The following is a 17,596-nucleotide window of genomic DNA, read 5'->3' as shown; positions in this document are numbered from 1 at the left end:
CATATATGTAGGGAACTTAGATCCAGACCATGTGTGTTCCTTGGTTGGTGATTCAGTCTCTGTGGGCTCCCATGGGCCCAGGTTAGTTGACTTTATAGGTCTTCTTATGCTGTCCTTAACTCCTCCAGCTTCCCCTAACTCTTGCACAAGACTTCCTGAGCTCCCCCAAATGTTTGGCTCTGCTGTGTTTACTACATCAGCTGCCACTGATAAGGCCTTGTGAGAGACAATTATGCTTGGCTCTGATCTGTGACATGCAGCAGAACACCATTAATAGTGTCAGTTGACTTTCTCCCTATAGGAAGGTTCTCAAGTTAGGCCAATGTTTGATGGCTATTCCTCTATCTGTGGCCCATCATTATCCCTTAAGATCTTATATGCAGGGCACTTTGGGGTCGAAGGTTTTGTGAGTAGGTTGGCACCTCTCTCCCGTCACTGGAAGTCTTCCCTGGATACAGGAGGTAGCCCCATAAGTCTCCATAATTCCCACTCCTAGAAGTCTCAACTAAGGTTACCCCCATATCCTCCCAGGAGCCTCCATAATCCCTGATCTCCAGCTTGTCCCAGAGTTACCAACTATAGATGTCCCTTCTCTCTCCCTGCTCTCTTACCCCTGTCTCCATCCCCACCTTTCCCTTCCCCTTCCCCTCTCCCAACCAGTTCCATCTCTTCACTCACTTCGAATACCTGTTTCCTTACCCCTTCAGAATGAAATTCAAGCATTCTCCCTTGGACTTTCCCTGTTATTAGCTTCACTGGGTCTGTGGATTTTAGCATGGTTATCCTGTACTTTGTAGCTATTGCCTACTTGTAAGTGAGTACTTTTTATGGGTGTCTTTCTGGGTCTGGGTTACCTCACTCACAATGGTATTTTCTAGTTCCATCTATTTGACTGCAAATTTCATGATGTTCTTGTTTTTAAGAGCTGAGTAGTATTCTGTTGTCTAAATGTGCCACATTTTATTTGTCACTTTTTGCTTGCTGGACAACAGGATTGTTGCCAGTTTCTGGTTATTGGGAATAAAACTTGTATGTATATAGTTGATCATGTGTCTTTGTCAAATCGTGGAGCACCTTAGGGTATATGCTCAGGAATGGGATATCTGGGTCTTGAGGTAGAACTGTTCCCAATTTTGTGGGAAACACCACATTGATTTCCAAACTGGTTACACAAGTTTGCACTCCCACCAGCAACGGGGTAGTTTTCCTCTTGCTCCACATCCTTACCAGCATGTGCTGTCCCTTAAGGTTTTAATCTTAGCCATTTTTGACCAGTGTAAGATGAATTATAAAGTTGTTTTGATTTGCATTTCCCTGATCACTAAAGGCTTTGAACATTTCTTTAAGTGATTCTCAGCCATTCAAGATTCCTCTATTGAGAATTCTCTATTTAGCTCTGTGCTCTACTTTTTAAATTGTGTTATTTTGGTTGTTGGTGTTTACCTTCTTGAGATTTTTTTAAATTTTGGATATTGATCCTCTGTCAGATGTAAGATTGGTGAAGATACTTTTCCAATCTGCAGACTGCCATTTTGTTCTATTGACAGTTTCCCTTGCCTTACAGAAGTTTTTCAGTTCCAAGAGATCCTATTTATCAATTGTTGGTTTTAAAGACTGAATCATTGATGCTCTGTTCAGGAAATTGTCTCCTGTACCAGTGTTTTCAGTGGTACTTCACACTTTCTCTTCTATGAGATTTAGTGTATCTGGTTTTATGTTAAGGTTCTTGATCCACTTGGAGTAGAGTTTTGTGCAAAGTGATGAATATGGATCTATTTGCATTCTCTGACATGAAGATATCAGGTTAGACCAGTACCATTTGTTGAAGATGCTTTCCTTCCTCCATTGTATGGTTTTGGCTTCTTTATCAAACATCAAGACTCCATATGTATACTTTTTTCTGGGTCTTTGATTTGATTCCATTTATCATCATTTCTCTTTCTGTACCAATACTATGACATTTTTTATTACTGTTGCTCTGTAATACAGCTTGAGATCAGGGATGGTTATACCTCCAGAAGTTCTTGTATTCTACAGGTTATTTTGGGCTATCCTGTTTCATTTACTTTTTCATATGAAGTTGAGAATTTTCATGGTTTATAAAGAATTGTTCTGGAATATTAACGGAAATTGCCCTGGCAAATTTTACTATGACAATCCTAGTGATCTGTGAGCATAAGAAATCTTCCCATCTTCTGATATCTTCATCAGTTTCTTTCTTATAAGACTTGAAGTTCTTGTCACACTTGCTTTGTTAGAGTTACCCAAGATATATATTATTTGTGGCTATTGTAAAAGGTGTTGTTTTCCTAATGCCTTTTCAGCCCATTTATCATTTGATAAAGGAGGACTACTGATTGTTTTGAGTTAATTTTGTATCCAGCCACTTTGTTGGAGGTGTTTACCAGCTGTAGGGGTTCTCTGACAGAAATTTTGGGGTCACTTCTGTATAGTATCATATCATCTGTGAATAGAAATACTTTGACTTGTTCCTTTTCAAATTTTATCCCCTTGTTCCCCTTTGGTTGTCTTGCTGTTCTAACTAGAACTCCAAATACTTTACTGAGTAGATATGGAGAGAGGGGAAAGACTTGACTTTTCCCAATTTTGGTGTAATTTCTTTAAGTAATTTCCATGTAATTTGATGTTGGTTATTGGCTTGCTGCATGTTGTCTTTATTCTGTTTGGGTATGGGATTGTATCCCTAATCTCTCCAAACTTTTATCATGAAGGGGCATAGAATTGTATCAAGGGCTTCTCCAGCATGAGATGTTCATGTAGGTTGATGTCTTTAAGTGTGTTTATATGTTCAATTACATTGATTGATTTTTGTATGTGGAACCACACCTGCATCTCTGAGATAAAGCCTGCGTGATCATGATAGAATATCTTTTTAAAGTGTTCTGGGATTCTATTTGCTAGTATTTTATTGAATATTTTTACATCGGTGTTCATAAGGGAAATTGGTCTGAAATTCTCTTTGTTGAGACTTTGTGTGGTTTTTAGTGTCATGGTGACTGTGGCATTACAGAAGAAGTTTGGCAATGCTCCTTTTGTTTCTGTTTTGTGAAAAACTCTGAGGGGTATTAGTATTATACCTTCTTTGAAAGTCTGGTAGAGACCTCCTTCTGTGGAGGAAAGAGAAGTGCGGACACTCCTGAGAACCCAGAGGAGACAGAACTTTCTGCCCATATTACCGACCCAAGAAGAAATCGCCTATTGTCATTTGTGCCCCTGGGCAAGAGCTAGAAGCAATCATGGACAGGACCTTTCAGGTTTCTGCCTGCACCAAAAACTGACAATCAGTTGCCCGGAGCACCTACACATCTGAGAGCAGAGGTAGGACCAACATTTCTGCTCCAAACGACCTGCCTGGTGGCCCTGGACACACAAAGGCAGAAGTCCTCTGGAACAGGACACTTCCAGTTTCTGGCTGTGCCCATGACTGAACTGGACCCATCCCACAGCTCCCTGTACCCAAATCCCGTAGGAGAGAGAACTGAACTCCCAGAAGTGTGGACAATCCTGAGACTTCAGGATAGAACACCATTTCTGACAACATCTGCCAACTTCTGCCCCTTTCTGCCCACTTCTGCCCACATTCCCTGCCCAAGAGGAAACTGCATACTGCCTCTAGATACAGGAATATAGGAGCAGTCAGTGGCAAGAACCAGATGGTTTGTGGCTGCCTACTGAACTGAACTCAACAGGTACCACAGCTCACTGCACCCAAACCCCATGGGGAAGAGATGGACCCTCAGAAGTGCACACACTCCTGAGAACCCAGAAGAGACAAATACTTTCGGCCCACATTCCTGACCCAAGAGTAAATCACCTAGTGCCATCTGTGCCTCCTGGGCACAGAGACCTAGGATCAGTCAGGGGCAGGACCCTTCGGGTTCCTCCCTGTTCCAAGAGTTGAAAGTCACCAGGAGTGCCTACAGACCTGAGAGCAGAGCTCTCTGTTCCCAGATCTGGCTGAACGAAAACGTGTCTACAGGAGTGCTGACACCCAGGCAGACAGGAGGACAAAGTCACTTTCAGAGTCAGAGAGACAAACCAACACCAGAGACAACCTGATGGTGAGAGGCAAGCTCAGGAATCTAAGCAGCAGAAATAAAGACTACTTGGCATCATCAGAGCTCAGTTTTCCCACCAAAGCAAATACTGGATATGCAAATATACCAGAAAAGCAAGATTGGGATTTAAAAATCACATTTTATGATGATAATGGAGGATTTTAAGAAGGACATAAATAACTCCCTCAAAGAAAGACAGGACAACACAAGTAAACAAGTAGAAGTCCTTAAAGAGGAAACACAAAAATCCCTTAAAATATTACAGGAAAAGACAAACAAACAGGTGAAGGAATTGAATAAAACCATCCAAGATTTAAAAATAGAAATAGAAACAATAAAAAGAATGCACAAAGGGAGACAACCTGGAGATTGAAAACCTAGGAAAGAGATCCAGGAGTCATAGAGTCAAGCATCACCAACAGAATACAAGAGATAGAAGAGAGAATCTCAGGGGCAGAAGATACCATAGAAAACATAGTCACAACCATCAAGGATAATGTAAAATGCAAAAAGCTCCTACTACAAAACATACAGAAAATCCAGGACACAACGAGAAGATCAAACCTAAGGATAGCAGGTATAGAATAGAGTGAAGACTCCCAACTTAAGGGTGCAGCAAATATCCAACAAAATTATAGAAGAAAATTTCCCTAACCTAAAAAAAGAGATGCCCACAAACATACAAGAAGCCTATAGAACTCCAAATACATTGGATCAGAAAAGAAATTCCTCCCATCTCATAATAGCCAAAACACCCAACATACAAAACAAAGGAAGAATATTAAAAGCAGGAAGGGAAAAAGGATAAGTAACATATAAAGGCAGACTTATCAGAATTACACCAGACTTCTCACCAAAAACTATGAAAGCTAGAAGAACCTGGTCAGATGTTATACAGACCTGAAGAGAACACAAATGCCAGCCCAGGCTACTAGCCAGCAAAACTCTCAATTAACATAGATGGAGAAACCAAAATATTCCATGACAAATCCACATTTACACAGTAACTTTCCACAAATCCAGCCCTACAAAGGATAATAGATGGAAAACTCCAAACACAAGGAGGGAAACTATACCCTAGAAAAAACAAGAAATTAATCTCCTTGCAATGAAACCAAAAGAAGAGAGACACACAAACTTAATTCCACCTCTAACAACAAAAATAACAGGAGGCAGCAATCACTATTCCTTAATATCTCTTAACATCAATGGACTCAATTCCCTAATAAAAAGATATAGATTAACTGAAAGTCTGGTAGAAATCTGCACTAAAATGACCTGGTCCTGGGCTTTTGTTGTTGTTGTTGTTGTTGTTGTTGAGAGACTTTTAATTTGTTCTTCTATTTTAGAAGTTGTAGGCCTATTTGGATTGTATAACTGATCTTTATTAAATTTTGTAAGTGATATCCATGAAGAAAATCCCCCATTTCATTTTGATTCTATTTTGTGAAGTACAGGATCCTGAAGTAAGAACTAATGATTCTTTGGGCTTCCTCAGTGTCTGTTCTTGTGTACCCCTTTTCATTTCTGATTTTGTAAAATCTGTTTTTGCCTTTTAGTTAGTTTGGCTAAGGGTTTGTCTAGATTGTTGATTTTATCAAAGAACCACCTCATGTTTTCATTGATTCTTTGTTTGTTCTCTTTGTTTCTATTTTTTTTTTATTTCAGCCCTGAATTCTATCATCTCCTACAATCTAGTCCTCTTGTGTTTTTACATTATTTCTTGTTCAAGAGCTTCTAGGTGTGCTTTTAAATTGGTAGTTTGAGATTTCTCCAATTTCATTTTTTTATTATTGCACACTAAAAGCACAAATCTTTCTTCATTTTTGAGAAACTCATGTAGAAACATAACAAAATATGATTGTATCTGCTCTACACTTTCCTTACTCAAAACTCTTCTTATAGTACTGAGCAAATATCACATCATCCCTTTATTTCTTTTTTTTTCATTTTTAGTTAATTATTTTATTATTTTATTTATTTACATGGCACATGCTGCCCCCACCTGATCCACACTCCCAAAGTGCTTCCCCCTCCCCATCTCTCTTCCCCTTCATCTCTGAGAGGGTGCTCTTCCAGGTAAGCCCCCTCCCTGGGGCATCAAGTCTCTACAGAATTATGTGCATCCTCTCCTACTGTGGCCAGAAAAAACAACCGCTATATAAGTAGTAGTGGCCTCAGAATAGCCCTTGTATGCTCTTTGGTTGTGGGCTCAGTTCATGAGAGTTCCCAGGGATCCAGGTTATTTGATACTTTAATCTTTCCCCTAATCTCTCTTATAGGAGCCCCAGACTTCATCCCAACACTTGGCTATGGGTATATGCATTTGTCTCAGTCAGCTGCTGGGTAATTTATTTTTGGATAACAATATTTTCAGTCAGTGTTAGTCATATATGCATGAGTGTGGAGCTACACAAAATAACAGAGGGAAGCTATTAGTGACCACATCTTAAGAAAAATGACCCTGACTCTTCCAGAAGCTTAACACTGCCAAAAGCTCCTTGCAATTTCTTTATGAAGGCAGTTAGTGTTATGAAGTTGTTTGTTCACACTGCCTTAATTGTGTCAAATAGTTTCGGTATGCTGTGACTTCTTTCATGTTCATTGAATTCTAGAACATCTTTAATTTCTTACTTTATTTCCTCATCAACCCAGTGGTCACTAAATAGAGAGCTGTTCAGTTTCCATGAGTTTGTAAGCATTAAAGTGTTTCTGTTGAAGTCCAGCTTTAATTCATAGTGGTCAGATAAGATACAAGGGGTTATTTTGATTTTCTTGTATTCGTGGGAGGGGCTTGCTTTGAGACTGAATATATGGTCACTTTCGGAGAAGGTTTCCTGAGACACTGAGAAGGTAGATTCTTTTGAGTTTGGGTGAAATGTTTTGTGAATATCTATAAGGTCCATTTGATACAGAATGTCACCTTGTTTCATTATTTCTCTGTGTAGTTTCTGTTTAGATGATCTGTCCTTTGGTGATAGTGGTGTTTTAAAACCTCCCACTATTAATCTATGGAATTCAATGTGTGATTTAAGCTTTAGTTACGTTTCTTTTACAAATGTGGGTATCCTTGCATTTGGGCATAGATGTTCAGACATCATCTTGGTGGATTTTTCTTTTGATGAGCATAAAGTGTCCTTCCCAATCTCTTTTTTAACTTTGGTTGAAAGTTTATTTTATTAGCTAGTAGAATAGCTACTTAAGCTAGCTTATTGGGTACTTTGTTTAGAAAACCTTTTTCCAACTCTATTACTCCCAGGAACTGTCTATCTTTGTTGCTGAGGTGTGTTTCTTGTATGCAACAGAAAGATGGATTGTGGCTTTCTGTCCATTCTGTTAACCTGTGTCTTATTATAGCCCATTAATGTTAAAAGTTATTAATGACCAATAACTGTTTATTCCTATTATTTTGATGTTGGTATTGGGTGTGTGTGTGTGTGTGTGTGTGTGTGTGTGTGTGTGTGTGTGTGTGTGTGTGTGTGTTTTTCTTTTGGTTTTCCTGTGTTTTCTTGGCTATCATTATTTTCCTTGAGTTGAGTTTTCCTTCTAGAAATTTCTGTACTTCTGGATTTGTCAAGCAATATTGATTTATCTTGGAATAATCTGTTTTTTCCATCTATGGTGTTTAAAAATTTGCTTTGGTATATTAGTCTGGGATGACATCAGTGGTCTCTTAGGGTCTAAAAGATATCTGGCCAGGTCTATCTGGTTTTAAGAATCTCTATTGAGAAGTCCTGTGTAATTCTGATAGATCTGCCTTTACTTGTCCTTTTTTCCTATATGGATTTTAATATTCTTTCTTTGTTCTGCAGAATTTCTGTTTAGATTATTTTGTGTCTGGAGGATTTTTTTTCCGGTCCAATCTATTTGGTGTTTTTTTAAGCTTCGTGTTGTTTATAGGCATCTCGTTATTTATGTTGGAGGAGTTTTCGTCTATGATTTCATTGAAAATATCTTCTGAGTCCTGCAGCTGGGAGTCTTTTTCTTCTTCTTTTCCTATTATTCTTAGATTTGGTCTTTTCATAGTGTTACAGATTTCTTGGATGTTTTGTGTCAAGAACATTTTCAATTTAACATTTTCTTTGACTGATGTATCAATTTCTCCTATAATATCTTCGGTGACAGAGATTCTCTTCTACCTCTGTATTCTGTTGGTGAAGCATCTGTACTTTCTGTTCTCTTCCCTAGGTTTTTCATCTTCAGGATTCCCTCAGTTTTTTTATTGCTTCTCTTTCTGTTTTCAGGTCTTGAGTGGTTTTATTCATTTCCTTCACTGGTTTGGTTTCATTTCCTGCATTTTAAAGGAATTTAGGCATTTCTTTTTTTAAGGTATCAATAATACTTGATAGATTGGATTTAAGGGTATCTTCCTATACTCTGGCCATGTTAAGATATCAAGGGCTTGCTGTGATAGGTGATAGGATTGCTGGGCTCTGGTGATGCCATATTGTCCTGGTTCTTGTTCATTGTATTCTTGTGCTGGCCTTGAGCCATCTGGTTGCCACTGGTGATGGCTAGATGCTTCTCTATGGGTCTGGGGAGGCAGGAAGAGCCTTGAACCTGATAATGGAACTCAGGGAACAGTCTAGTACTCACCTCTGCCAGCTGTGCCTCAGGTGGACAGGAATGTTCCTGGAGTCCTTCAGACCTCTTTGAGAGGGGAGGAGATGAAGCTCAGGGTGGGGTGGGGGACAGCATGCAGCTCAGCTGTACTGACTGAGGCAGTTGGACCTGGTAAGCAGACTGAACATCAAAAAAATTTTTAGAGCATAAGACAGATTATAACCCTAAGTTTTTTGTTTGTTTGTTTTGTTTTTTTGTTTTTGATTTTTTAACAGTAAAATAAACCCAGCTGCAATTTGCACTGCTTTTCCAAAGGGTTCCTAATTTTATGAAAACTAGTTCCATTGGGCAAACATTTATTGAGCATTTATCACTGCATTTTGGGATAGAACTAAGCTAAGTAATTTTCCTATTTTTTTGATAGGAAAAGGCAAGTATTTTATAATACATTTATCACTTGTTAAGAAAAGTAGGTTAGAATTTCATGGTACATTTTAGCTATAGGATAGAATATATATAGCCCTATAGATTTCCCATAAAATATTTATAGCCCTAAGCACATTGTAAATGTAATTACATTCTTACCTATCTGCCTGCTCTACCAGAATTGAGTATGTTAAGTGGTGACATCCAAATAAAGCATAATGAATTCTGTGTCATCACCATCATCATATATAGATCCTGGTACATAATAGTCATGTAATAGATTCATGTGTGAATTTATCAGAGTTATTAATTCACATGTGAAAATAAGAATGAGGTTCAGATTAAAATATTATCCATGTATTGGTCAAAGTAACTGGGAGGGAACAAACTGTCAACTAAATTTAGTAAAGCGAAAGTGAGGCAAAAGCAGGCATGGAAGTTGTTATGTTAAATCAGAAGTTTTGAGGTAAAAGGCAGGAAGATTAGATTTCAAGGATATTGAGTGTAAAGCCAGCTTGGGCTATGAAATCCTGTCTCGATAAGAAAAGAAAGAAGGAAAAGAAAAGTGGACATTAAGAAACAGAAATCTTTGGGAAGAGAAGTTTGGTAGATCTCTGTGAGTTCAAGGCCAACATTGTTTTCACAAAGAATTCCAGGCCAGTCTTTTTAAAATAGAGAGCAAAAGAAAGAAAGAAAGAAAAAAGCAATGTTTGCAAATTCATTAAAAACTGAGCTTTAACACTGAAATATAATGTATTAATTAGAAAATTTGATATGCACAAAATATTTCAACTTCAGCTTAATATATGCCTGGTTGTTCTCCTAGCACTGTGTAGGTTGTGACAAGAAGATTACCATGAGTTTGAACAAAGCTATTAATTCCAGGACACTCAGAATTGTAGAGTGAAATCTCTCATTCAACCACATCAAGGACAAAGAATGAACTTTAAATTACCATGTGTGTGCATATATACACATAGTTTTTGTGGTGACTATACTTACCCCTATATCCCTTTCTTATCCCTGCCTATAAAACCCTTCTTCCCAACTTTTGTGTGTTCCATTGGCCCACTCTGTTTAATTAGGTTTGCTTGTCTGAACATAGGGAGGAGTCTATTTACTAGAATATGGACAACTTCTCAGTGGCCACACCATTGAAGAAAACAACATTCCCTCATTTAGTTTTCATTAACTGTTAGTAGCTTTGTAGGTGGGGGTGTGGCTGCATGAGTCGCTCCCCTTTATATAATAGTATCTTGGCATCACCTTACCCTTTCCCTTTATTTTGTTAATTTTACATTCTTTTAATCTAGAAGTAAAATTCATTGATAAAGTTTTTCCATCCATATTTCCAATGCATATTAAATTCTTCACCCTAACTTTAGAAAATAGCAAATAGCAAATATCCCTTCTTTTTTTTTTTTTTTAGTTTTTAATGTAATGAGTTTATCCCACATAAAAGTTGTGATTATGGATTCATAGAAAAAGTGAAGGCTCAGAGATTCATTTAATGAGAGCAGTGTGTGTGTGTGTGTGTGTGTGTGTGTGTGTGTGTGAATATATACAATGACAGATGGGGGCACTTGTTGCTTATCCAGTACACCACAAGGGAGGAAATATGGAGACAAAGTGTGGAGCAGAGGCTGAAGGAAAGGCCATCCAGAGACTGCCTCACCTGGGGATCCATCGCATATACAGACAGCAAACCCAGACAGCATTGCTAATGCTAAGAAGTGCTTGCTGACAGGAGCTTATCAGAGCTGTCTCCTGGGAGGCTCTTCCAGAGTCTCACAAATACAATGGAGAATGTTCACAGCCAGCCATTGGACTGAGCGAGGAGACCCCAATAAGAGTTAGAGAAAGGACTGAAGAAGCTGAAGGGGTATGCAACTCTTAGGAAGAACAATAAATATCAACCCCAGAGCTCCCAGGGACTAAACCATCAATCAAAGAGTACACATGGAGGGACCCATGGCTCTAGCTGCATATGGAGCAGAGGATGGCCTTGTGGGGCATCAGTGGGAGGTGAGGCCCTGGGTCCTGTCAAGGCTCGATGCCCCAGTGTAGGGAAATTCCAGGGCGAGGAAGTGGGAATGGAAGAGTGGGTAGGTGAGCACTCTCATAGAAGCAGGGGGGAGGTAGGATGGGAGAAGGGATTTCCAGAGGGGAAACCTGGAAAGGGGATAACATTTGAAATGTAAATAAATAAAATATCCAATTAAAAGAAAAGAGTATGACTGCTAACAATTGTCCCTACCTGACTCAAATGAGGAACCAGAGGAACCAGAGGAACCAGAGTCACCCTCAGGATCATCCTGAGTTGATGTACTAGATCATACTTACCATATATCAGATATGCGCCCGTATGTGGGTTGTGCCTACTTCAGGGATGAGGAGAACAACTTTGAAGTGGGGGACTCCTTTAACTGTGTCCAATTCTCAAATAATGCTGACACTGAAAAACTTTAGCCAGCAACACTCCAAGAAACCTGGACAAGAAGTCTACCAATCTCAAGCAGGGATCTGAGCATTACACCCCAGCTTCTACTTACACAGTAGTTCTCAAACTTTTGTCCCCAGCAGAGGTGATTTTCCAAGTTTAGCATGTGTTCAAAAGGCCTGGAAGGCTTTCTATAACACAGCTGTTTGAACTCCAACCAAGGAGTTCTCTTTCAGTGGGTCTATCCTGAGGTCTAAGAATTTGCATTTCTTATAAGTTCTCAGATGCTGCTGCTGGGACTGCTGGTCCATGAACCATATTTTGAAAGCACTGTCCCATAACATCCCTATATATGTACTAAGAAAGGACATCTTAGGACTAGAAAAAACCTTTAGAAATCACCATATTCTTAGTTTGAAATGTGATAATTATGCTTTGTTATATATAAAAGTACTTAATACAGTAATTACTATTTAAGAGCTTTTTTTATAACTTCTTTTGTCTACTCATTATACCTTTAAAATACAGTGAAATTATCTTGAAGGTCTATAGGATTGCATAGCCCAAATAAGTGAACTTTAAACTAATTTGTTTGCAGTCTTTTCTCCTTTGCCAATCTTTTATTTCCTTATGATTCTCATATTTTATATGTTTATTTATCACATAAGCCATCCATAGCCATATGGTTGAGGAAAATAAAAAATAAGGTAACATATTTAGAGCTCATTTAAATGCACAGATATGGAAATTAAGTACCTTTCACTTATTCCTCAGTAGATTTAACAGAATTAAAACATACGGGTTCAATGTACATTCCTTGAACCCAGGAGTGAGAGTGTAGTCATTAAAACCTCCACACAAGTAGAAAATAACAGTTGCATCTATGATCCAAGAAGTTTGGAAAATAATTCTTTTGGAGAGATTTTCTGCCATTGCTTCCATTGAATTCCTTTTAAAGTATTTTCTGAATAAGAAAATATTCAGCCTGATGTCAATATTTCAAACCACAAGGGTATCCTTGACGAAAATGGTGCCTTACAATGCTGAAAATAAGTTCCTCTGCTTCCCCAAGGGCCCAATTTACAAAGCAGAAAACTGCTGGTAGGTTTGGGTAAAAATCACATCATCTGGCTAGAGCCCTTTCCTCTGACTTCCTATAGCCTGCTTTGAAAGTTATTTACTGGTTACTTTCTGTGGCGGCAGGAGGTGAGTGGTGTTTCTCATTGAAGAGCAGAGGCGCTCAGATGGATCGAATGCCCCAGTATGAAGATGACAACTCAAATACAGTGCACTGTCTAATCTTTTAAACTTCATTCTGCCAAGAGAGAATTTCATAATGTCCTTTTATTGAATGTGAAATTGGACTATATTCAAAGATAAGTCAATGTATAACCCAGCATTTATCTTCTAGAAGGAGATAGCTTATTTCTATCATATGTTTTAAGTTGGAGACAGGACAAGTCTTAGTATAAATTGCATAAAACGCTCTCTTCTGCCAGTCAGTACCGTTGGTATTCAGAATCTACCCGAGAGTTTCCCTGTGTAGCACATACCTAACTCATATTCATATTCTCAGAGCTGTAACAATGGCATGGAATTTTGAAAATCCCATAAACAGATAGCAATTTGGGAGTTTCTATTTGGATTGACATTTTTACCTACAAACTAGGAAAATCAGCACTTCGAGTTAGCCCTGCAGCTGTCCCAGATTTAACTACTTTGCCTAACCAGAACCCCATGGTACCTTTTACCTGTACAGCATTAACATTTACTTAGGAATTGATAAATAGCTTAGTACAATTGTCATGTTTCTCTAATAGTGGTAGCCTCATAAACATACTTTCTCCTCTACCAGTTAATGGAGACAGAAGATTTTTATCCAGTATGAATGCTGAGACTACATGGTGAAAGACTGTGTGCTCAGCAAAAATCTTACCCATGATGAATAAATACCTCTTCTGGGGGCTTTGCTGCCGCCAGCTCGGCAGGAGTTGTTTATTGCCTGCTTTGCACATCCCATGATAAAGTTGCTGCTAAAATAAATTGCAGTTTTGCATAATTATTGACAATCACATCTTAACAAGCAGTGTGTATCATATTCGACTGTTCAATTTTTTGAAATCCATTTTTAGCTTCTGTTTAATCCCAGAAAGTGTTTGTGTAGTCGTCGAAGGCAAATAAGGCATTTAAATAGAGAACTAATTTCCTTATTGCAGACAAAATTTACCTGAATCTCTTTAGATGGAACTGTTACTGCTTAAGGCAAATTTCCCTCCTGAGCTATTATTATGTAGGCCTTTGCTCAGGGCATTTGTGTGAATATCCACATTATACACATTATATGCTATAAATATACATATATAATACACTTTATATAGAAATACATACAATTGCAAAGTAGGATTTTTAAAATTCTCATAAGAGATTGTTGTTTCTTCCATTTTAAAAAAATAGGGAAATCAAGCATGAGGTGTAGGCAGAAGGAACTAACATTTTAATTAAGAATAAGTGGTCATAATATGTGAAGTTGATGTTCGTCATACAGTAGTTACTGAGGAAACGTGAAATCAGAAAAATTAGTAACAAGCCATATCACACAACAGGCAAAAGATACTGGAAACTGAACCACTTGGTCTGTCTGATTTGTCAGTTTCTACATTTTCCACTTGATACATTTTTTTTCTTTTAGAAAATGTCCTCATCTCTAGGTAATGCAGAATGAACCTAAGGAAGAACTTTTAACCAGTTAGTGTTTGGCAAAGTGATAGTTTGCACAATTTCTTTTTCTGTGAAATGTTATCTTTGCATCTTTCTTCATTTTAGTCTGTTTTCCTCTCCTCACCTTCAATCCATCCTTCCACATTCCCCTCCAGTATTCACATCCCAAGTCCCCATTTGTATTTTCCTGATTTTTTACTTTACTTATTTCATTCTTGTTTCTTGCCTCGGGGTTATATCAAAGATAGGCACGGCAAGGGAATTTAAGGTTCTGCCTATGAAGATTAACTTCAACACAAACTTAAAGTTGAAAGAAAGCTATTTTGGAATCATTATGAACAACATTTGTGAGGCCCAAAATGTCTCTCTCCTTCTCCCTCTCATGGGTGTGTATCCATTTTTTATACAAAACTTTAATTATTATTCATTTTTGGCAGGACTACCCAGGGATTGAACCAAGGGTTGTGAGTTTAGTAGGCACTCTACCATTGAGCCACATCCCCAGAATATTGTTGTTTAATTTTAATAGGTCCACTTGCGTGCCTTCCTCTAAGAAGAGGCCTTTAGATTAAATAGAAATAAATAATAAACAAAGGGCTTAGTATTCTGATTGTTGGTTAAATGGAGAGTTCCAGCAGTACACCATCTTTGCTCATTTTACTGAGTTCATTGCATATACCATCGTGATATTTGTGAATTCCATCTGCCTGTTTGTCCCTTTGCAGAGTGAGTGAGCGAGAGGCTGCTTTGGAAGAAACTCAAAGATTACTGCAACAGTTCCCTCTGGACCTGGAGAAGTTTCTTGCCTGGATTACAGAAGCTGAAACCACTGCCAATGTCCTACAGGATGCTTCCCGTAAAGAGAAGCTCCTAGAAGACTCCAGAGGAGTCAGAGAGCTGATGAAGCCATGGCAAGTAAGTTGAGTGTTTCTCTTTTGGCCATTTAGTGAATCCCACTGAAGCAGTCTAAGCATTTGTACTTGATACTGACACATTGGGGACAAAAATAAAGTTGTTTTATTCAGTTTGATATAGTTTAGCATTTGGGCAAGAAGGAAAGAGGCAGAGGCAGTAAAAGACTCATTTGTGATTTCACTAAATACCATGAGCTTCAAAAATGTACACATTTCTTTGACCAGAAAAAATACTTGCCAAAATAGCAGAGGTTTTGTCAAGCAGAAACTTAACTCAGAGAAGTAAGTTCAGCATTTGGTTTATTAAATTAAAATGGTTGCCATTTTTCACTGTTTATTTAATGTCTTACAGGGAAAGCATCTGTAGGAACTGTCTGTTTTATTTAGCGTTGCTAACTAAATCAGTTTCCCTTCGTTACTTTCAAATACATTCTGAAATGTTAATCTGACATTTTGTAGTTTTCTCCCTAACATGATCTGTGAAAATAAGAATGAGATTGCTAAATTTGTTATAGTTAGTGGTTGTGCAATTTTCAGACAACTGTTTTTCCTGGAAACAAAAATTATTAATTCTATGTGTATGAACAGCAAAAACAGAAGTAATATTGCCTAGAGTAATATTGTTTAAATGGAATTATGTTCTGTAGTTCAGGAGGTTTCAAAGGTTTGTTCTCAATAGCTGATGGGATTTTTCCAAATTATTTTGCAATATTGCCTTATATCCATTCTTTTCTGCCTGGTTTCTTTTTGTTTTATTTGTATGTATAAATGAACATCACTGGTATCTAGACTATAATTTGAAGAATTTCCTGGACTCTTTTGATGTGACAATTGGTTAATTTGTTGCTTTGGTGCAGACAGTAGGTTAAAACAATGATTTTATTACATGTTAAACTTATTATTCTTTTTATCTTTCTGGCCTCACTTGCCTATCCACACAATGCTAGTTTTCTTTGTGCCTGTGGGGGTAATTTGAATTGAATAGTTTCTGAGTTTATCTCTGCAGAGCTCTCCCATGTAAAAGTCATGCGAATCCAGATTTTTTTTTTTATTTTGGCTGAATCTGAGGTGAATGAGTAAACAGTGATTGTAGTGCTATAGCTCACTTGGCTTATGCCATTCCATAAATAAAACTTTATTTCACTTTACAGATAGTTTCAAAGCCATAGTAGATTTTAATTGGCACATGGGTTCACATTTTTTTTCTGCAACTTTGATTGATAAACAGTAAAGCTTTGATTGCATAGCTTTTTAAACAAATTATGTTGAAAATAAAGACTGATCAAATTACCTAAATTCCTCATTGTCAGATAGTTAATAGACTTCCTCTCAAAATAGTTTGTCAGGTAGACATCAAGGATATTCATGATCTCCTATATCTCTGTGTGTGTGTGTGTGTGTGTGTGTGTGTGTGTGTGTGTGTGTGTGTGTGTGTGTAGTTTTCATATATGCTATAATCTTTAGAAATTATAAAATTCTGAATAATTAAATCAAAACCTGTCTGTATTTCTTTTTAAGTACGAATAAGGAAGAAAGGAAATTTGTGTTTTGATTTTCATTTTTCTTTCAAAAACAATTGGAAATTACTCTGAAAAGAACTATTAGATTAGCTTTCTTGTAGTACTTAAAATTTATGTGTGTGTATGTACATATGTATGTGCTTCTCAAATCTGTTCATGTTTTTTATTTCTTACTTGCTCAATTATTTTTCTCACATAAACTCCAATGATGATCTTTTAGAATCTTTAAGCTCTAACATTGGCCACATAAACCATTCAAAATGTTGGAGTCCGGAAATGTTAATTTTAAAATAAGGTAGGACTTCTTAAAGGTCTTAGTGTAAAGTGATGAGTGGGATTTATTGTTATTAACGGCTATTGTTCATAAACAGGTCCTTTATTTGTTATCCAGTTTGTTATTTGTATGGGGCCAAATAGAGCACATGTGTGGGAGTCAGAGGAGGACCTTGGGTGCTGGGCCATGCCTATCCATCTTACTTGAGGTAGGATCTCTTTGCTGCTGCTGGCCCTAGCTGGGAGCTTCTGGAGAATATTCTGTTTCTGCTTCTCCTTTCCTGGAGGCGTCTTGGATTTACATCAAGTTTGTACATGGGTTCTGAAGCTCTGAACTGAGGTTGTAAAGTTTGTAGGCTAGTGCTTTCACCCTGTACTCTGGTCCTTTCAATTGCTGAAGTCTCAGACTTCCTGAACGTTAGAATTACAAGTGTATGTTGCAGGCCTACAGTGAACTGTAATAATTATCAAAAGAAAAAAAGGAAGGGACCCAAACGCTTACCCAAAGTAATAGCTTTCCCAACAGATCTTGAGTATTGTGGTTACTCAAAAAAAAAAAAAAAAGCCAGATTAATTTTCTACAAAAGCTACTGCATAGAGAAAAATGATAGTTATTTTAAAGTTATTTTCTGAAATTGCAAATTGTTCCAGATATTGAGACTA

General features: G+C 37.7%; 1 protein-coding gene across 1 annotated transcript in view; it reads left to right on the top strand.

Annotated features, from left to right (window-relative positions):
* Window positions 1-15,297, top strand: part of LOC116888732 (dystrophin-like) — a 39,928-nt gene extending 24,631 nt beyond the window's left edge. Inside the window, exon 2 of the mRNA XM_032890023.1 lies at window positions 14,952-15,297. Coding sequence (XP_032745914.1) covers window positions 14,952-15,150 — 199 coding nt within the window. The 3' untranslated portion in view covers window positions 15,151-15,297. The remainder of the gene's footprint in view (window positions 1-14,951) is intronic.
* Window positions 15,298-17,596: the final 2,299 nt, after the last annotated feature.

This window comes from Rattus rattus, chromosome X, assembly GCF_011064425.1.
Source record: "Rattus rattus isolate New Zealand chromosome X, Rrattus_CSIRO_v1, whole genome shotgun sequence".
NCBI classification, from domain to species: Eukaryota; Metazoa; Chordata; class Mammalia; order Rodentia; family Muridae; genus Rattus; species Rattus rattus.
This window is presented reverse-complemented; position numbering and strand designations above follow the sequence as displayed.